Source organism: Mycteria americana, chromosome 12 (assembly GCF_035582795.1).
Source record: "Mycteria americana isolate JAX WOST 10 ecotype Jacksonville Zoo and Gardens chromosome 12, USCA_MyAme_1.0, whole genome shotgun sequence".
NCBI classification, from domain to species: Eukaryota; Metazoa; Chordata; class Aves; order Ciconiiformes; family Ciconiidae; genus Mycteria; species Mycteria americana.
Window position 1 is genome coordinate 4,789,683 of NC_134376.1, and position 20,983 is coordinate 4,810,665.

Here is a 20,983-nt window from a genome sequence, read left to right on the forward strand (position 1 = left end):
GGGGGGGGGGGGGGTTGAGTTTCTTGCAATGACATCTGGTGCAATGATTTGCAGCGTGGTGGGGAGGGCGAAGGAAAAAACCTGGCATCGAGGGACCCAAAAACGGGTCCCAGTATGCAAGATAACTACCACTGAGGTAGGATTTAGCGATTGCACCTCGTCGTGGCAGGCTGGCACGTGCAAGAAAGCAAGACCAAGCACACATTCCGGCTTTGCAACGTGCAGCGTGCGACACGGAAATTCAGATGCTGTTCCAGTAAAGCTGTGGATGTTTGGTTTTAATGGCAATTAACACCTGTTAAAAGGCGAAAGATCTATTCTAATAATACCTAGAGCTTCTGGTGCCTTTCATGAAGGGATTTGAAAATACATTTGTGAGTGTTAATTTTAAGCCATGATAATGTACCCTGGGGAGGTGGATGGGTTTACCTTGTTTTCAGGCAGGGAAGCCAAAGCAGGCCAGGGCATGGTGCGGGGACGAGCATTTAATGCCGGCAGCGGTGGTGAAACCCATGCCTGGCTCTGGAAGAGGGACAGGACCGAGCCGGGGACCAGCCGGCAACATCGGGGCAGTTTTCACCGGTGTTCCCCCGGTCTCTTAATCGGGGGGAGATTAACTTGGTGCAAAACCATCAGCACTCGCGAGTTTAACCTTCAGCAGGACCCTCGCGCTGGGGGGGCACGTAGGAAATCGTCTTTCCCTAGGAGATGCTGCAAATCTGGATTTTCCAGTTCCTGGAGGGCCCTGCTTGTTTAAATTAGAAGCAGATAGGAGAGGTGAATTTTAAGAAGGACAGAGCAAAGGCACACAAGTATGCAGTTAACTTCTAAACTTCTTTCTCTCGATCTCCCGCTGAGTAAATGCTTTAGGAGCTTCAAACCACAGCTTTTAATATCTCCTTAACATGCCCCGCGATTCCTTCCCCCCTGTCAAAATGGCAAGAGCAGCTGTGAATATTTTCCATTTTAAAATGTTTTGTATGCATACAAAAGTACCTGCAGCTCCTGTGGGCCGGGCTACGGAGAAATGCTGAAGCCAAGGGTATCTATTTTATATCAAACCTCAAAATAGCACATGCTGCTCCCTCTCGCTCGCTCGTGTCCCACATCCAGGAGGGTATTTTTGATTTAACTGACAGATCAAGGGAAAAATCCCCAATTCACTCCGTTGATATAGAAGGTCTCGTTGTTCGGAGCTCAGCATTCCCGTTCGCCTGGACGTAGGATTGTTTTAAACTCACAAATGCAGAACCTGTAATACTGGGGTGTTATATGGGGATTGCAGATTTAGGGAGGTTTCCCATGCACGTTTCTCTGCTAAACCACATTTTTTCCGCTGAAAGGTGTAACTGCCGTTTCCGCGCCTTACACCCGATTTAGCAGCCAGTCCATAGCCGAAAAACGCAGGCAGTAATTACAGCTTTGGGATTCGCGCTCCTCTCAAAGCTCTCTATGGGTTGTGCATGTCAGCCCTCCTCCCTGCCTATTTTTTTTTCCTGATCTTGGATGAAAAAAGCGTATTATTAGGTAAAAGGGAAAAAAAAAGAAAATAAAACCACCCTGATCTATCAGAGATCCAGGCTAGCTGTGACAAAAGCCCGGTACCAGGGGTTTCGCAGAGGGTGTGAGAAGCACGGGGCACCCAGCACGGGGCAGGTCTTGACATGGGGGGTCCCAGCTCGGGGTTTGGGGGGACAAGCGAGCGCGCAGGTGGCAGAGCGGGAAGGCAGGGCGGTTTTGTGCATACACACCCGCCCTCCCGTGCCGGGCGGGGAAAAAAAAAACCCAGCAGGCTTTATTTGGACTTGAAAACCAGACTGCGGTTTGGGAGACGTTTGGCTTTACAAACCTCGGAGCTGCGGGATCGGAACTGCTGTGAAGTGTGGGGGGGCACCACCCGTGTCCCTGTGTCCCCCCCCCGGCCCTTCTGCCATGCCGGCGGGGCAATGGGTCAGCGGAGCTGGGATGGTGGGAGGATGCTGCAGCCTCCAGCCGCTCCCCAGCGTTGGGTACAGCCCCTGAGGGGGCATTTCTTGGGCTCCCCCCCGCCCCATGCAAAGCCCGCAGCCAGGCTGAGCGCAGGGTTTATAATCAGCCAGGATTTATGGAGAAAAACGAAATCCCGAGCTGTTCTGGTCATTAATCAGGAATTCTTCGCTCGGTTCCCAAGCTGTTTCCCAGGGATCTCCTCATCGGGACCCCCCTCCCCATGGACAGCAGCACTTTCCTTGCAGGCAAGGGGGCTGGGGTGGGGAGGGACCCCGGGCTTTTGAATTAACCAGCCCCCCCCCCCCCCGAATAAATCCCCCAGGATTCATTGGAATAAATCCCAGCAGGGACCCCCTTGCCTTCAAATCCCACCTCTGCCCCCACAAGGTTTTATTTGGGAGGGACGGGACCCCGCTGTCGGACTTCGTTCTGCTTTTAAGATGGGAGGGGGGGGATGATGAAATCAGGGCAAAGCTTTGCTGCCGCGTTGGGATCGTCGCCGTCCGTGTTTTAATGTGATTTATGCCTGGTTTTCTAAATCCAGCCACTGACTGCACGCTTTAAATATAGCTCCAAAACCACCCTGAAAACGTGTAGTAAGCACGTTAAAAACGCTGGGCGAAAGGGATGCACAGCACCCCACTGCCGGGGCTGCCGAGCCTTTCTATATACGTGTGGATGGAGGTCACGGGGGGTTTACTGGGGGGGGGCGGGGGGGAGAGGTGGGGGGGTCCCAGCAGATGGCCTGGGATGGGATGGGGTTCCAGCGAGGCCTGCTCCCAGCCCACAACTGCAAAGTCGAGCGCCGGGTTTGCAATGAACGGGTGAGTCCCCCCCCCCAAACCTTGGCAGCCCCCCAAAATGGGGGGAAGATGCACTGGGGGGGGTATCACATCTCCAGACAGGTCCCACCCCTTCGCAGCCCCCCCCCCTCGTCCTACCTGTATCCCCGGGGGGGGCAATGCCCGGTGTGGGGCTGGGGGCTGTGAGCTCCGCACCGCTCCGCTGGCTCCTGCCCGCTCCCCTCTGCCTCCGCGGGGACGGGGGGAAGAGGGGCTGGCCCAGAGAGAGAATTTCGTGTTCGACTGTGGTGAGGGAGAGGGAAAAAAATGGGGAAAAAGGGGGAAAAAAAGAAAAAAAAGAAAAAAGAAAAAAAGAAAAAAGGAAAAAGGAAAAAGAAAAAAAAAGAAATAAAGAAAAAAGGAAAAAGAAAAAATAAAGAAAAAATAAAAAATAAAGAAAAAATAAAGAAAAAATAAAGAAAAAATAAAGAAAAAATAAAGAAAAAATAAAGAAAAAATTTAAAAAAGGAAAAATGGGAGAAAAAGAGGAAAAAAGAGGAAAAGAGGGAAAATAAAGAAAACTAAAGGAACAGAAGGGGAGAGACGGAGGGCGAGGACCCGGGCGCGCCGGGCGGGCGGGGGGTGCCCCCTCCCCGGGGCGGGGGGCGGCCCGGGGGCGGGCGGCAGCGTGGGAACCTGCCGGGAGCCCGGGGCAGCGCGGTGCGGAGCCAGCGGCTGCTCGCGGGAACCCCCCCCCAATACTTTTCAATAAAAAAGATCGGTGTTACTGGAGAAAGCGGTGTTTGCGGTAAAGCTTTGCGGGGAAAACGTGAGAGCGGCCGCCAGCCCCAAACTGCCCCGGGGCCTTCGCGGCCCCAGCCCGGTCCCCCCGGGGGGCAGCGGGGGGGGTGTTCCCTGTTCGGGGACATAACCGGGGGAGAAGGGGGGGGGCGTTAATGTGGAAAATGGTGGGAAAATGGTGCCCGCCCCCAGGGCAGCCGCAGCACCGCCCGTCGCAGGGAAAAAAATAATAATAATAATAATAAAAATGTGTAGATAGAGATATGGGGGGGCATTTTTTTGGAGGAGAGGGGCGGCTCGGTGCTTTGCAGCAGCGCTGCCCCAGCCCGGAGCTGCTGCTACAAGATGGCTCCCGGCCGGGGGAGGAGGAGGAGGAGGAGGAGAAGGAGGAGGAAGGGCCGGAGCCGCGGGGGGGGGGGTAGCCCGGGGATGGAGGGGGCCCGGCCCCCCCCCGCCACGCCCGAGCCGGGGTTTTTATTAGCATTTTCCTGATTTATGGCATGCCAACCCCCCGTCCCGGGGAGAGCGGCGGGGAGGTCCGGGCGTGAAGGCATTAAACATTTATAAAATATGCTTTTAAAGCCACATAAAAGCGATTAAGCCATTAATATCTCCCCCCCCCCCATTCCCCCCTTTTTGGTTTACTAAAGGAGACAGGAAAAAAAGCCCTCCCCCTGGAAGCACGGGGGTTTGAGCCCTCGCCTCTGACGCAGCCGGGTTTTGCTCTTAGATATAAATAAAACCACCTATTATTATATATCTATTTTTTTTTTCGCGTTAAACACAGCGCCTTTCGGAGCGTGAGAGCTTTTCGAGGAACGCGGCGCTGATTTTCTTCAAACGATTAAAAATAAGCAGGAAAGTGCCGGGGGGGGTGTGGGGGGGGTGGGAGGTGTCGCGGGGGGGTCCCGGGGGGCCGCTCCGGCCTCCGTTTTTGGGGCTGCTTCTGCCGTTTTCTGGCCGCTGCCCCGGCGGCCGCGGGCGCCTCGAAACTCTCCTGCCCGGGGAGGGGGGGGGGTGTTTATTATTATTTTATTTATACCGGGATTAAATTAGATTCCCCTCCCCCCCTTCGTTATAAAAGCTGATTTTAAAAAATTAAATAAAGAAGCAGGGCAGTGGATTGGGAGGCTCTGGGGGGGGGCCGTTGGCAGCGATGGGGTGTCCCTCCCGTGCGTGTCCCCCCCGGGGGCGCTCGGTGCTGCTCAGGGCTGGGCGCAAAAGGGAAAAATTAAAAAAAACAAACCAAAACAAAACAAGAAAGAAAAGTAAAAGTTGGGCTGGACGGCGGGGAAGAACCCGAGGCCGGGCGGGCAGGGCTGGAGCGGGGCCGTGCCCCCCCCCCGCGGGCAGCGCGGCTTCTCCCGCCCGTTTCTCGCGCCCAGCTGGAAAAAACAGAGTTTTGGTTAAATCGGAGGAGGGGGGTGTCTCCTCCCCCGCCCCGCGGCCTCCCTTTTCACCCTAGTTTTACATTTTGGGGGGGGGGGGGGGGGCAGGGCCCGCAGGGAGGGAAGGAGACCCTCCCCCAGCCTCTCCCCCTCTCCCTGAAAGGCCGCTTTGTCCGCGGCGGGGCCGTGGGAGAGGGCCCGCCGGCACTTCCCCCTCAGCCCTTCCCGGGGCGGGGGGGGGCTCACGTCCCTCAGCCTGGGCCTGCCGGGGGGACGGGCGGGGAGAAGGCTTCAAACCCCACAGATAATAAAGAATAGGGGGGTCGTGGGGCGGACCCCCCCGGCAGCTTCCCCAGAGCGGGGGGGACCCGAGGCAGCTTCCCCCGAGCGGATCGCGGCGCCGCGGCCGCCAACCGCCGCCTGCTCCGAGCGGGAGAGCGAGGGGGGGGCCTGGAAACGGCGGCGGGAGCGCCTCACCGCGAGGGGCGGGGGGAGCGGGGAGCCTGGAAACCGCCGCCTGTTTACCCGCCGGTGAGTGGCAGGCCGATGGACCAATGGGGCGGCGCAGGCGGGCAGCGGGCCCGCCCCGGCCGCGCGGAGAACAATGCGTGTTTCATGGCCCCGGCGCCGCCGTTCCCCCCCCCCGCCCCGTTTTTTTCCCTCCCTCCCGCCCCGCGCTCGCGCTCCCCCTTTTTTTTTTTTAATTTTTTTTTTTTAAATTTTTTTTTTTCCTCCTTTTTTTTAAGCGCCGCCGAGCCGCGCGCGGGGCCGGCCAGGGGGGTGGAGGCGATGCTGCAGCTCGGCGGGGCCCCGCCGCTCCATGGCGCGGCCGCCGCGTCGCTCCCGCGCTGCCCCTGAGGAGCGGAGCGGAGCGGAGCCGGGCGGCGGGCAGGGCGGCGAGCCGGCACCCTCCGCCCCAGCCCCGCACCGCCGCCATGCCCCGCGACCAGGCGGCCTGACCGCGCCGAGGTAGGACCCGGCCCCCTCCCCCGGGGCGGCCCGGCCGGGGCGGGGGCGTCGCGTCCCCCCTCGCCTCGCTCCGGCCCCCCCGCCCCATCCCGGGGTGCTTTTTGCCCCTTTTTAGCCATTTTTTTCCTCTGTTTTTAGTAGTTACAAGCCGGGATCCGGCCGCTCCCGCAGCCCCGGGCTGAGACTCGCCCCGCTCAGCCACGCAGGCAGGATTTAATTTAATTAAATTTCTAAATTTCACCCGAATAAATTAAAAAAAAACCCAAAACCAAGGCGGTGGGATTTTTCTTATTATTTCGCATTTTTCCACCTTCTTTTTTTGTTGATCATTTCTTGGCCCGGCAGCACCCCCCTCCCCCGCGCTGGCAGCGGCCGGCGAGGAGCCGGGAAGGGCGGCGGGGCCGGGGCGGAGCGGAGCGGCGGCTCCCGGGGCTCCGGGAGCTCGGGGGGGGGGGGGGGGGGAAGAAAAGCCCACTTTATTCCCCGCAGTGTTTATTATTTCTCGCTATCCCGGTGCAAAACCCGACGGGCGGGGGGGATCGTTTCATCAGGTTGCAAGTACAACTATATATATATTTTTTATATATCTGTATATTTTTTTGTTTCATTCTGTCGGGAAATAGTAATAACGTGTTTTGTTTTCCCGAGCGGGAGCGGCGTTGGGAAAAACGGGAGGAAAAAAACCCCAAAACCCAGGCGGCGGTTTGGAGCCCTGGGAATGAGGGAAAAGAGGCGAGAAACGGGGCTGAGGGAGCGGTGCCGCCGGAGCCCTTTCCCCGCTCCCGGGGCGGCTTTCGGCGGGGTACAGCAGCCCCACGGAAAAAAGAAAAAAAAGGAGGAAAAAAAAAAAGGAAAATTGAGGGTTTTTATTTGTTTGGGTGGGTTTTTTTTGTGTGTGTGTTTTCCTGCGCTCCGAGGAGAAAGACAACGCCGCTTCCCCGCCGCCCGTCCCCGCCGGGTCAGTCCCGCAGGAGCCGGGCTGCGGGCGCTGCGGCGGGGCGCTCCCGGGCCGGCTTTGGCTTTGGGGGTGACAAATTCAACGCTCTTTTTAAAAAATTATTGTTAAATACTTTTAATTTTTTTTCCCGCCCTTTGCCACAAGTTTTCCTTGGATTATTCCCCCCCTTCCCCCGGGTCGGGAAGGTGAGGGTGGGTTTTTGGGGGGTATTTACGGGGGGTGGCTGGGAGCAGGAGGGGTCGGGGCAGGTTGGCTCACCGCACCCCTCTTCTCTCTTGCAGGCAGCGCCGAGACCGCCGCGCCGGGGCTGGCTCCCTGCACCGCGCCATGGGACGCTTGGACGCCTTATTTTTGAAAACCATCTGATTTTTTTGGGGAGGAGGAGGAGGAGGAGGGGGGGTGGGGGGCGGGGGGGGGGAAGGCGGTGGCGGGCACCGACAGCGATCCGGGAGACTCCTTGAAGCCGGCGAGTGGATGATGGATGGCCGAGATTTCGGGCCCCCCCGCTCGGTGCACGGCCCCCCTCCGCTGCTCTCCGGGCTGGCCATGGAGAGCCACCGCCTGGGAGCCACCGGCCGCCTGGCTCCCGCCGCCGGTCCCATGGCCGCCGGGCTCCCCGCCGCCCTCCAGCCCGGCAAGTTCCTCGCATCGGGCATCAGCCTCCACTCCCACCCGGGTAAGGCTCCGCGGACCCCGGGCAGCCCCTCCGCCTTCCCTCCCCTCCGCCTGCGCGGGCAGCGGCGGATACTGCGGACCCCCGGGGCCGGCAGCCGGCGGGGCTTTGAGCGCAAAAAATTTAATAATTTTATATATCTATCTATATATGTATGCTTGCAGCTTTTTCGCATGTTTTCCCCAAGGGTTTTCTGCTTCGCCTGGCTTTGATTTGGAGAAAAAAGAATGGGGGGAAAAAAAATAGGAGAATAGGGGAAAAAATAGGGGAATGGGGGAAAAAAATCACCCCCAGCGCGCGGTTTTGTTGGCACCGAGGAAAATCCCCCGCCGCAGCGGCCGCGGGTGTTTTGTGGAATAAATCCGGGGAAGAAATCCGATTTTCGGGAAAGCTGGGAGAGAGGCAGATCGGGGTGCGGAGGGGAAGGGGCTGCGCTGCCCGGCTGGGTGCTTCACGGCCAGGCAAGAAAACACCCTCGGGCTGGGAAAAGGGGCAAAACGGGGCAGTTTTGGTGGTTTCCCTCCGCGCCGGAGCTGGGTGCAGCCCGAGCCCAGCCGCGGTCCCTGCCACCTCCGGGCAGCGCTGCCGGCAGCGCGGGTTTTGGTGTTTTTTGTTTTTTTTCCCTTACTAATTATTATTTTTTAAACCTGTAAACAAAACTTCCATGCAGGGGCTGCTCCCTCCTTATATTTTTTTCCCCTTCCCGACGTGCTCCATGCTGGGGGAGCCCCATGGCTGCCTCTCCATTAAAAAAAAAAAAAAGCAGACATTGAAATCTACGGGGTTTATTTTTTTTTTTTCCCCCAGTCAGCTTTTTATTTACTTCCTTAAATTAGGGTTTTTTTTTTTTGAGGGATTTTTATTTTTCCCCCCTTTCCGAGCTCCCTTTCCCAGCGATCCGTAGGGTGGGATAACGCGGGATCCGGCAGCCGCTGCCTGCACCCTCCTGCCCGCACTCCTGCCCGCTCTTTTGCGGGGCTGCTGCCGAGCTTGCCCTGGGAGGACGCGAGGAATTTCTGACCGTTTGATTTCCCTCTCTGGCTCTATTTTTTTTTCCCCCTTTTTTCCCCTGGGCGTGGAGAGGTGACTCGGAGTTTACTTTAGGCGTTGGGAGGGTGACAGGTTTTGCAATAATAAACCTGCTTTTCTCCCAGCCGCCCGGGATGAATGACTTTGAAATTTGCAAACCTGATTGCCAACATCTGCAGTGAAGGAAGCAGCCCGAATCGAGGGAAAAAGATTTATTAGTTTTAGACTAGGTGGCAGTGCCAATTTCCCAGGTGCTAAGAGGAGAGGTGTAAAGCGAACGGCTATGAAGCCAAGCACATGGGCAAACACCTTCTTTTTTTCCTTCCCTTTTGTCTTTGTTTTTTTTTTCTTCCTTTTTTTGTCCCGGGTAATTTTTTTTTTCCCCCTCCTCCAACTCCGGCTAAAGCAGAATGTGATCTCTGCAAAAATTCGTCTGGACAATCTCAAGCCAGACCAAGTGCGGCTTGTCGTTTCTTTTTTTGTTGTTGTTGTTGATATTTTTTTTTTAATTGAGTGATTTTTTTTTTTCCTTTTGTTGTATTCTTTTATTTCCCCTCCCAAAGTTTCCTTTTCTGGTGCTTCCCTGAAATCCAGGCAGCCTGGGAGGCAAGTGCCGAGCTCCAGCCGAGCCAAGCCGACAAAGCGTTGCTCCCTGCCGCTGTCCGTGAGCTTTCCCACTGTGCCACAAGCTCTCGGGCTGGGAGCGAGCCTCGGATTTGGGGCCCCTCACAGAGGGAATGGGTTTTGTGATCCCTCCAATTTTTTTTTTTTAATGCATTCTTATTATTTGTATTTTTATTTTCCTTTCTCTGAGAGGTGTTTTGAAAATCCCCTCCATCCCTGCCTGCACCTCCGTGGTGCCCGGCTCTCCCCTGTGCGCTTCCCGCAATGATCGCTCGCGAAGCTCGCTCTGTGAGCTTGGCTTCGCCACGGCATGGCAATTCACAACCAGGCTAAACTGCATTAAAAAGATACGTACAATTAACAGTTGAAACTTCCATTATACCACGGAAGTGGGATAGGCAGGGATTTTTATTTTTTTTTATGGCTGTAACAATATAGTTTGAAACGATGATTGCTTCCTGCTACGGAGGGGCCCTTTGTAGGTTTGCGTTTGCAGTGTTGATGTTGGTGTGTGGTGTTTTTTTTTGTTGTTGTGTTTTTTGGGTTTGTTTTGTTTTTAGGAGGGGTTTGGAGGGGTGGAAAGCAAAGGCTTATGCAAGGGGTTAAGAAAAGTGGGCAGGAGGCGAAGCCTTTAAATAGAGCCAGTTCAAACCGATCTTTAAATACCGCCGGGCTGAAGAAAGAGACTGTTGAATCCGTCCCAGCGTCCTCCTAAAATAAATACGCCCCTGTAAAAATAGTGTGATTGGCCATATTTGAGGATCCAGTTATCGCCGGCACCGACTTCTTATTTTTCTTGTCGCCTCTGCTCGTTATGGCAGTCCGGGCTCTGCCCCAGCGCCAAAATATGGGCGCCTGGGCTGTGTCCAGTGACCCCCGGACCCTCGGCTCTTCTCTGGGGGGTTTCTATTCCATGGTAGCCTTTTGGCCACTGCTGTGCAGGCCGGGGGGACGGGGACAGAAGCCCCTTTGTTGGAAGCGCACGGAGGGAGGAGTGAGCTGGAGGCCGAGGCGGGAGGTGAGCTAGCCCTCGGCTGCCGGGCTGCCATCCCATGTGTCCCCCGCCCTGGGTGCTCTTGGGCATCGCCATGTCCCCGTCCCCGAGGAGGGCAGGGGGGTTACGGGGGCCGGGGAGCAGCGGGGTGCTCCCGATGGGCCCCGCCGAGGGCTGGGGGAGGAAGGTGATTCTTTGCAATGGAATTTCATCCCTGGCAGCGGCCGAGCTTGCCGGGAAGACCTTGCATAAAAAGAGGCTGCAATCGATGGAGTCAGGCGGCTGAGTCCATTAAAGCAGTAGCTCGCTCTGCTCTGCAGCCTGTGGCTCAAAATATGGGGGAGTTTATAGTTTTGCTCCTTCCCTACCCCACCGTCTTCAGATCCAAGCGAGTGTCCTGGTCTCGGCTCTATCCCACGGCGGGCGCGTTGTTCTTGGCAGCTTCGGTGTTTTGGGGGAGGTGGAAAAGGCTCCCTCGGACCCAATTGTGAAGGGCTGCTCTGGGACCGCGTCCCTGCCAGGCAGCAGGGCTGCCTGCGAGCAAATATAATCCACATGCAAAAAAGACTCTCTGAGTTTAAAATAATAATAATAAAAATCTGCTTTTTGCCATGTACTGAGGTATCCTTTTTTGGGTGGGATGCGTGTGGCGGGGCTACCTGAAGAGATCCACGTTTGTATAAAAGGATGTCCAGCCTCTTCCATTAAAATATACTTCAGAAACACTTTCCAGTCCCTGGGAAAAGGGACACACCTGTACGAGCAGAGCTGGCTTTGTGTTAAATCCAGCTCAAGAGCGGTGGCTGAAAGGAAAGCGGTCAGGCAGAGACGGAGAGATTTTGGTTTGCTTGCTTTCATACTTGTACATTAGCATGTGCATTCAAATGCAGGGATTTAAGGCGGATTGGAGACGATCCCTGCTTCCAGGCCTGCTGTGCCCAGGGAGAAGTTTTCCAGACAGCTGGGCCAGGTAGGAGCATAGGAAAAAAAAAAAAAATAACCCTCCCCTCCCAGGATAGCTTTGCTGTGCCAGCAAAATCCCACTGTAGCCATCCTTATAATGGCAAAATTGTGCTTCTGCTGAGCCGGCAGATTTTGCAGAGGAGGCCTTGCTGTCGGCAGTGCCAGCAGAAGCACAATTTGCTCATCTAAACTGCATCCACGCTAAAATCGTTTTGCTGATAGGAGACACCGGGATAGCACCGATGCGGTGCTGCACCGAGCTGTGCCCCGCTCCTTCCCGTAGCTGGGCTGGGGAGGAGGGGGCTCCCGGACCAGCGGCGGGATTTTGGCTGTGGTTCGAGGCGGCTCTTTTTGGTCATGTTTTGATGCTGCAAGGAAAATACCATCGGTGTTTAATGGCCCTTGAAATCGCGGTTCCCCCTCCCTGCCCGCCCAGGGGGTGGTGCGAGGGGCTGAGCGCGGGGGGCTCCTTGGGGCAGGGGCTCGCCGTGTAACCGCGGGAGGAATGCGGACTGGCCGGAGACCTGCCTGGGGAGATGTTTCTCCTCCCTTGAGGCCCTGGTGAAATTAGATGCTTTTTGGTATGTGTTTTCAGGCAGAGCAGCGAGCGTGCTTGTCCCGGTAGGGCTCGGGGAGGTGATGCTGGCCTGTGCCGGGCAGGGATGTTGTGCTCGGACCATTGCTCTCCTGTTTACACCCGGCATCCCCGGGGGCGGAGGAAGCGCTCGGCCATTAAGCGATGCCCCTGCACCTCCCTCGGGCCTGCGGCCAACTCGTAGGCTGTGAGCGAGGCAGGAGCGGTCTCTTTGGTTTTGCACTGGGGATGAAATAGGGGGGGAAAAAGGGGCTTCTGCATTTTTGAGAGTCTTCCACCATGCGCTCCTGGGGTGCTGGGGACTCCTTTCCCTGATGTCCTGGTGGTTTCCCCAGTGTCCTGATGGTCGGGTGGGTTGTGGGGGTGGCATCTCCATTCTTCAAGAGGGGTGGGAAGGACTGTCCACCCTGTCCTCTGGCCCCTGTTGAAGTTTCCAACCCAAGTGGCGGTAGCTGGTGGTAGGGACGCTGGGCTCGGACTGTGGACGAGAGCCCAAGGGCCAACGTGGTGATGTAAACTTGCTTGGAGCAAGGTCCTGCGGGATCCTCCGCTGTGTTAGCGTTTCTAGTACCTTCCCCAGCGGAACGAACAGGAGCCTGGCCCTGCCTCTGATACACGGCACTGGAAATATGTGCTTTATTAGCATGGTTTCTAGCAGCCCTTCTCCCACCCCGAGCAAGCCTTGCCCCCCACCCAGCACCGAGTCTCCTTGGTAGGGTTGGACAACCACCGGTCCCGGCCCCGACTGATGGTGTGCCAGTGAAAATTTGATCCGGAGGATGTGCCGGTGCTATAAATCCTAGCCTGGGATGGCATAGGGCACCAGGCAGGTCCCCAGTGTCGGGGACAGGCTCCTGCTCTTTCCCAGCGCAGCAGCTGTTGGAGAGATGGAAATTGCCGGGAATTAATCTTGCTGCAGACGTGGTTAGCGGAGCAGGGCTTTCGTAAGGGAAATTTTGGATCTCCTTCCTAGGATGACCCAGAGTAAAGCTGAAATTAGTTTATAATTATATAGTAAATAACCCCCCATCTTGTCATTTCACCATCTTCTGATGAATATGGAAATGAACATTGTTAAGGGGAATTAACGTCGTTACGGCAGCCTTCCAGGTGAGCGCCTTGCGGCTCGACCGTGGCTGCGACCGGTGGGAGGGTGTCGGATCACCTCCTTTAGCTGGGGTTAGTGCCTGACGAGTTGAAACAAGGCTCCATGTGTTTTCAGCGTGTACTAAACTGATCCAGTTAAAGCTTCGGGCGGGAGGTGATGCAGGGAATCGGGGCCAGCCTGGCATGTGCTGACACGAAAGCTGCCTTGCCGGGACGAGGAGATGTTGGTCTGGGTTAGGTAACGCGATCCAGCATCGCCTGCTCGAGGTGCCGAGGACAAGGGCACGCTTTGTTCTGCCTCGCTGCTGAGACGGAGAGCACGGTGGGCCCTGAACCGACCCGAAAATGCAGGCGGGGTTGGGGAAGCAGAGGGGTGTGGAGCCGAGGGCAGCCCCGAGCTCCCTGCCTGCAGGGCTGGGGTGAGGGAGCAGCACCGCATCCAGCTGCGCAGCCCCTCGCTGGCTTTTCCAGCTGGGGATGCTCTTTAAAAAGCAAAGTTTGGGAGGGGAGCGCTCCGGTGCGGCCGCCCTGCAGGGTGCTGCCTCTCCCTGGCCATGAGGATTTGGGGGTTTCCTTCTCCCCATGTTTCCTCCCAGCCCCGCGTTTCTGGCTGACTTCACTCTGGGATGGCACAGCTGGATGTCTGTGGGCATCGCGACGCACCCACCGGCTGGGGAAACACACCATCTCTCTCTGCTATTTATTTGCTTTGCTTATCGTTCGCTTCTCTCCAGCCCTCGAACACCAAAGGGACGGCAACCGCACAAACCCTTTATACCCATCCCCGACCACGCTGGCTGGGGAGGACGGCGCGGCAGGAGCCCTGCCGTACGGCAGCACCGTGACGGTGACAGTTGGGCTCTCTCCCCACGCCGCGAGGATCAGCTGTTGGGTGCGCAATATGCTCCGGTTTTCCTCTCCAGCTGTTGTAGCTGACGGTTATGGGAAGCGAAAGGTAGTCGAGAGTTTGGTATCTCTAAATCAGGGAGGTGATGGGCGGAAAGGAGGGGTTGAGGGAGGGCTTGGTATATCTGAGGCCGGTTTTTGTTTAAATCCAGCAAGACTTGAAATAGTGGCAAAAGAGTGAAATGACCTTGGGAATAAATTTTATTGCCAGCGTAGCAGTGGCCAAAGAGCCATTTTGAGGGAGCTGGATGCAGGCAGGCAAGCCGAACATGGTGGGCTCGGAGCAAGGGAAGGAGCAACACAGTGTGTTTGGGAGAGAACGTGCCTTTTTAGGGGAATAACAGAGATTTTAAGGCACTCGGCCCTGTCTCTCTGGATCTGTATCCCTGGCAACTTCTGCAAAGGTTGCTCTTGCTTCTGCCGCCATCCATCTTGCCCTGCCGCGTTACTGTGAGCAAAGATCCCTTTTTACGTTTGGTGGTTAGATATATTGCCCCTGCTTCCCTTTCTGCCCCTGATCCCTTCTCAGCAGAATTCCCTGTGGCTTGAATATGCTTTTAATACATTTGGTTTAATTGCTTTTAATTAAAAAAAAAAACCTGAAATGGCCAGCGTGCTTGGGAGGAAGGGTTTTGAAGGGATTCAGCTCTTTTCTGCTTGCAGACAGTGCCGGTAGCGGTGTGTGAATGAAATAGCCCCCGTGTTATCGCCATACAGCGTGTGTAATTCTGGTGTTTTGTGTCCTGATCTGCTAGGTGGGGAGGCATCCCACATGCCGTGTCACACGCAAGCCAAGCGGATAATACTCCAGCGAGTAAAGAACTGGGCAGGCGAGTAAAGATGGGTGCAGGAGCCTTCCCGGGGTGCCGGTGAAAGCCCAGGACAGCTTTCCCCCGGCCCCGCTCCGCCGGGCAGGCACACGGCACCGGGCGTGCGCAGCGTGCTGGGGTTTCCCTTTGCAATCCCAGCGCTACAGCGGGGCTTTCTCCCTAATGAGATTAGTGACACAAAGCGGCGATTCTTCTGCTGCTTTTAATGGATGTTCGGGGTTTGTGTGGGATCGGAAATTCCTGCTTTCATCAGATGAGCCCTCTCTGTGACTATTTTGTGGACAGATCTTCCTTTCCACATTCATATTGGCACAAGCGTTTTTAAGCTTTCCCCTCCTGCCCCCCTCTGCCTCCCCTCCTTCCCAGCCCCAGCCATGGTGAATTTTATCTTCTTTCCTGCTTTGAACGTCGCTGTCAACCCAAGCCGCTTCCATCTTGTGGAGGACATGAAAGCTCGGTGGCCTTCCCTGGCCAGGCTAAACGCAGCTGAGAGGAAGGAGAAATGCAAAAGTCGCTCTTGGATCGTTCTTGCGGGCGCTCCTTGATCTCCCTAGTTGAGATGTGCAAACACATATGTGTGTGTATATATACATATATAGGGCATCCATCTAGTGCTTCACCTGACAGAGGGCTGGCTGTCCCTGCCTTGTGACATCGGGGCCGGGTTGGCAATTTGTCAAGAGCCCAAGGGCTGTGCTTCAGTTTGAATACAGATTTGCATAATTCATCAGGAATTAAACCGCACCGCCATAATATTTGCCTCTGCGTTTATCTCCCGTTATCGGCGGCAGGGAAGTGCATGGTGTTGGGTGTTTGCCGGCCGCAGAGACTCCTTCGCTTCACGGTTCAGCGCTTTTTTAGTGCAGAAAAGGTGGCGTGGGCTGATGTTCAGGAGGATGCGGGGAGCGCAGGAGCCTCTGGAAGGAACAAGGGCTGAATGTGGGGCCGGGGGGAGAGGCTGGGCATAGGCTGAGCTTTTGAGCCTGGTTTCCTAAGGAAAAGAAGCTTATGGGATTGTGCTCCATCTGTGGGTCTCATTCTTCCACCCCCAGATGTCTGCAGCCCGTTGCTGAATTTCTCCCAGGGTGGTTTTGGTCCCTGCAGATGCTGTGGAGGTCAGCGCTGGGCTCTGGGAGAGGGATGCGTTTGCCCCCGTGGCACATGGAGCAGTACAGGTGGGCACCTCCGGCTTCACCACACGCTTGCCCTGTCCTGGCCGAGCGGGAGACATGAAGCCGGAGCCGATCGGACTCGGTTGGGTCATTGGCGATGCCCTCGCTCCAGCCCTGGGACGTTTCTTGGAGCCAGTCCCCTCTTGCTGCCTGGACCCCCGTGTTGTGCGGTGGTTGCTGGCTGTTTGCTGAGTGTGCACGTGTTGGTGTTGTGGCCTTCAGGCCTGATTGGGGTGCCATGCCGCTCCGTGCCTCAGTTTCCCCTTGTGATGCCACCCCCCTTTGCAAGGCACAATGAGAGGTGCTGAGCCACAGCAGCCTCTTTGCAAACAAGGTTTAAAATAAGCAGCGACAGAGGCCGTGTCTCCCAGGGCTTTGAGTCATCCCGGCTCGTGCTGACTGCGCCTGGCAGGGGCCTGGGAGGCAAAACAAACCCGCATCCAGCTGCCACCTCCCTGCCAGATGTTAGCGGTGGGTTGACTGGTTGGGTTTTGGTGGTGGCTCTCCTGGCAAAGCGGATTGAGCTGCCGTGGGGAGATGTCACCTCTCTGGTGGCCCTGGTGAAACCCATGGCTTGGGGCAGTCCCCAGCTTGGGAACTTGCAGTTGGGCCACCTGATTTCTGGAGGAAGGGGCAAGATGAGCAGCCCCGATCTGGCACCGTGCGGGCTTGGGTTTGCAAAATGAGGGGTGCTGAGGCTCCTTCCAGCACGCTTGGGCTTGGGCATGGTGGGGACCATCCTGGCTGCGACCCCTCACCGTGCTGGACAGGAGGACAGGCAGGGACGAACGTGGGGCGATCCTGTGGTGGCCCCCCACCCACCACCCCATGCAGAGGGAAGGCAGCCAGGGCAGCGGGCGGCCACGGCCGGCGATGGAAAGCCGAGGGGAGGAGAGGGCAGGTGGCATTTACCTTTCGGTGGGCACCCCGGCGTGCATCCGCAGGGCTGGCTGCTGCCCATCACGCAGCGGTGTTTAATTTCTCAATGGGAGGGCAGGGAGATAATGCTGCACAGTCCCATTTAACCTGCTGGTGACCTGGTCTTAAGTCATTGTGGCTGAAAATAGACCGTGTTCCCTCCAGGGCACGGCTAATGGCGCTGGGAAAGCTGGGATCTCTCTTTGAAGGCTGATTTAATTGCTGCTGGCAGGCACTCGGTGCAGGTGATGTGGGGACCAGCACCCGTGCCATCCCGCAATAACCTCCCCGCACCGAGCGCCTGTAGCTCTCCCGGCTCTGGCAGCGAAGGGTAGCGAGCTCTTTTCTAACGAAGGCACGGGATGGTGCTTGGAGCGGGCGCATGGGTGTCGCTGGGTTAATTGCATGGGCAGGGCTTGGCCCGCAGGGAGTGGGGGCTCGCCTGTTTCCATCGCATCTTCTGCACTGAGGTTGGGTGATTTAAAAAAAAAAAAAAAAAAATTAAAATGGGGTGAGTTAAATTTCTGTGCTTAGGAAGGAGGGGGAGCACCTATAATGAAGGTGTGTGCCCGGTGCCAGGAGCAGAGTCAGCCCTAGGGCCCCTGTGCCAGCCGCCGGTGGCTGGAGGGTCTTCACCGTGATGAAGGATGGACCAAAGCAAAGACATTTTGATGCTGCCCTAGAAAATGAGGAGGGGAAGGGGAGACTACAATCTAGCAGCCAGGTTCTGCATTCCTGGGGATTCTGCTAATCAGTTTGAGAGTTAAAATTACTATTTTTTAATTTCCATACAGCATCTTAGTAAATGTGGAGCTGAAGAGCCCACTGGGTCACTCCTTGCTATTTGAGGAAAGCTCCGCGGTTGTGTAGTGAGAGCTTGGAGGTTTTGGTGGACCCCCGTTGGGGTGTCAGTTTTAATTATGCCAGCGGAAAAGGAGAGACATTTGATGCGGTGGGGGATTTCGGGCTGAGGACGTAGAAGAGACGCTTCTGCTGTAGCAGCCAGCAGTGACCCGGCAGCGTTGACACTGGTTTGAGTGTTTTTGCGTCAGGATTAACGTGGGACCGGGTCGGTGCTTCCCAGACTGCTTGCTTCAGGCTGTGCAGACCGGCTGCGCATCATGTCAAGGGTCCCAGTGGGATGGTTCCCATCCTGGCCCCTCCAGCAGGAGGAAAGGCCACCTTTCTTCTGCCAGAGGGCTTCATGTCCCCACCTGGGTGGCTTCTTGCTGCCCCCCATGAAGACGCTGTCAGCAGGGAGCTGGTAGGTGACCTCGCAGGAGATCTTCAGGGCATCTCATCGGTGTCCTTCTCCTGTGGCCCCGAGCCCTGAAGCACTGGTAGACCTCGGATTGCTTTTACTTTGTTGCACAGTGGAAACTGAGGCACCGGATGAGTCTGCAAGACGCTGGGGGCAGAGCTGGAGTGCGAGCACCTATCCCTTGAGCCCTTGCAGCCACTTCTTCCCATTTTCTGCTCCTCCACTATCTCTGGGGCATTGGGGCTGTTCCAGCCTCTGGGTGAGGAGGAGGTGAGCGGCAGGGCTCAGCCTGATGATATTTATTTCCATGGAGGCAGGGAACCCCCCCGTGCCCTGTGCACGCACCCTGCCCTTTGGTGTGCCTTTGCCGCGGGGGGGGGGCCGGCAGCGTGGTGATTCACCGTGAGGGTGGCACGGCAGTAAAACCATGGCACGGCATCGGCACGGGGTAATGGCTGCGGGAGGGCTCGTCGGAAACCCGGCGGGAGCGCGTGGTGTTCCTGTGCTGACGCAGCTGCGAGCAATAGTAAATATTGAGCAAGAGCCACTTAAAAATAAAGCAGCCTGGACACAGATTCCCACGTGGAATAAAATAAAATTAAAAGAAACAATAGAGAGCTGCACTGAGCTGGGGGGGAAACTCACGTTGGCTTTTAAGGTAGTGATTTTCGCAGCTGAAGGAAAGCAGTGCGGCAGTGTTCGAGCTGGCAAAGGCCGGGAGCATGGACCCTTCTCCGGAGGATGCTGTCTCTGAGCTTGCTGGGACCCGTAGAAGATTAAATGGGCAGTTAAATTGACCTGGCTGTTCTGGATCTGGGGGATGAGATTGAAGGCCTTCAGGGGACACAGAGAACTGAGGCTGTAAAATAAGGCTTTGAAGCAACTGCCAGCCCTGTGGCACGGGGTGTAAATACGGCAGGGTTGGGTTTTGGGGCGGAGGGCCGTGGGTTGCAGCAGTGGCTTAGGGCTGCGGGGAGAGGCATGGGGACCGTCTGCCGCTGCAGTCCAGGCGCATCTGGTCCGGGGGCTTTGGTTTCAGCCCGGTGTGTTCGGGGGCTCGTATCGCTGGTGTCTCGTGCGTGGCACAGTCAAGGCAGCTCCGGTGCCTCGGGTGTCACTAGAGCTGCCCTGGCAGACAGGGGAGGAGGCGGCGAAGATTTACACTGTCAGCACTCCTGGCTCTCAGCTGTTTGCAGCCATGAATGCGTGCATGAGGAATAGCTGGCGGCTGTGCCTCGCTGTGCTGCGTGCCCCTGTGTCGTGGGGCAGAGATGGGGAAGTGTGTGCTGGAGGGGGGTGCCTAAAAAAGTCTCCCCCGGGAAGCTGCTGCTTCTGCAGGGAGAGGATCAGGGATGTACCGATGATGGTGAGCACGGGCAGCTGGTGCTGGTACAGCAGCCATCCCGCCGGCGGTGGGAGGGGGCTGGCAGCCGTTGGGTACTCGCTGTGCTTGGACTTCTCCCGGTTCCCCTCCCTCCTTGCCGGGGAAAGGGGACTCATGAGGACGTAAGCGTTTATCCAGCTGTTTGTGGCATGGACTGGTGTCCCAGTTGGCTGCGTGTGAGGCGCTGCGAGTCGGACTGGGGAAGAGGTGACCGTGCTCCCGGCCAAGGGCGGCTGCGGCTCTTGCTCCATGCCAGAGCCCAGCAGCCAGCTGAGAACCCAGCTGCAACGGGGCTGCAAATCTCCCTCCGGTGCCCAGAGTTGAAAACATCCCATGGAAATAAACCCAAAGCCTCGCTGCTGTGTTTCCCAGCCCCTCTGGGCTTGGACTGGAGGGAGCATGGGGCCAGGCTTTTTGGCTCGGGCCCCTCTGTGGCTGCAGCACCTTGCACAGCGCTGCGTGGTGCCAGCCTGCTTCCTGGCAGTGTGTCCGTCCATCAAGGCCCAGGGAGGATGGGGTGAGATGCTGGCGGTTGGAAATATTTCATAAGTGGCAGAAACCTGTAACGGGCAGACGGGGCCAATGGGGGAGAGTTACTTCACTTCTCCCGGGGCACTGGAGGCTGCTGGTCTTCCGGTGACGGGGCTGTGGCTTCTCGGGCAAAGATGGCTCATGCCCAGGGCTCAGCTTTGGGGTGTGCTTTGCAGCCGGCATTGCACGTGGCTGCCTGCTTGCCCATCCAGGCCACCGGGGCTCTCACACTGCTGTGTCCTGTTGTGCGATTCCCTTCGAGGTGACAGCAGGGACTGGAGAGCCATCCCTGGGGCATGAACAGAGGCTTCGCAGATGCCACTTCTCCCTGGCGCATCAGTGCTGCCGGCTAGTTTGGAAAACTGGACCAGGGGAGTGAATTCCTCATTGAGTGGTGTCTCTGTGTTACTCCTGCTTGCTGTCCTTGACCCTTTGTGGGTACCTGAGTGAGCTGTCACCTCTGTGCCGGATCGGCAGCCAGCATGGAGGGCAGCGTGGTGATGCCATGAAGGTGCTGGCCGGTCACCTGCAGCCGGGCTGGGGTGGAGCAGCTTTCCCAGCACTGGCACACACACATGTCACATCAGGCATGTAGGCTGGCTCGTTGGCTGGAGCTGTGTCCGTGGGGGAGATGTGTTCAGCTCCAGCGTGTCCCCCTCCTGCCCTGCTCTTTCACAACCCAGGCTTGGCCAACTCGTCTGGCTGGGGCTGAATTTCAGGCCTGGGGACCAGGGGGACTGAGACAGAGCCCGCAGGTTAAAAACTTTGGGCGACCATGTGGCAGCCCGCTCCACTGCGGGCACATCCGCCCGCCCGCCTTTGCCACCTCGGCCAGGTGATGTTTTCTGGTGGCTTCCCCCTCCTGGGGAGCTTTGGGCAAATCCTGAGCAGGCTGAGCACGTGGGGCCCATTTCCCTCCTGCTTCCCCCGGCGTGACCTCCGGCCTCCAGACGTTTGGTGTGCGGTTTGTGCGGTTCCTGGTATCTCATCTCCCCATCAGTCGCATCCCCTCTTGGTGGTGAGTCACCCGGCCATACCTCTTCCCCCCTACCCCCCGTGCCGTTTTGGAGAGCTGAGCAAAGATGAAAAAAATGTTTTCAACTGGGCTG

General features: G+C 57.0%; 1 protein-coding gene across 3 annotated transcripts in view; it reads left to right on the forward strand.

Annotated features, from left to right (window-relative positions):
- The first annotated feature begins 7,289 nt into the window (after positions 1–7,289).
- The window catches only part of TNRC18 (trinucleotide repeat containing 18), a 57,836-nt gene continuing 44,142 nt past the window's right edge, over positions 7,290–20,983 (forward strand). For all 3 annotated transcript variants that reach the window (XM_075514815.1, XM_075514817.1, XM_075514816.1), the window contains exon 1: positions 7,290–7,563. In XM_075514815.1, coding sequence (XP_075370930.1) covers positions 7,362–7,563 — 202 coding nt within the window. In that variant the 5' untranslated portion in view covers positions 7,290–7,361. The remainder of the gene's footprint in view (positions 7,564–20,983) is intronic.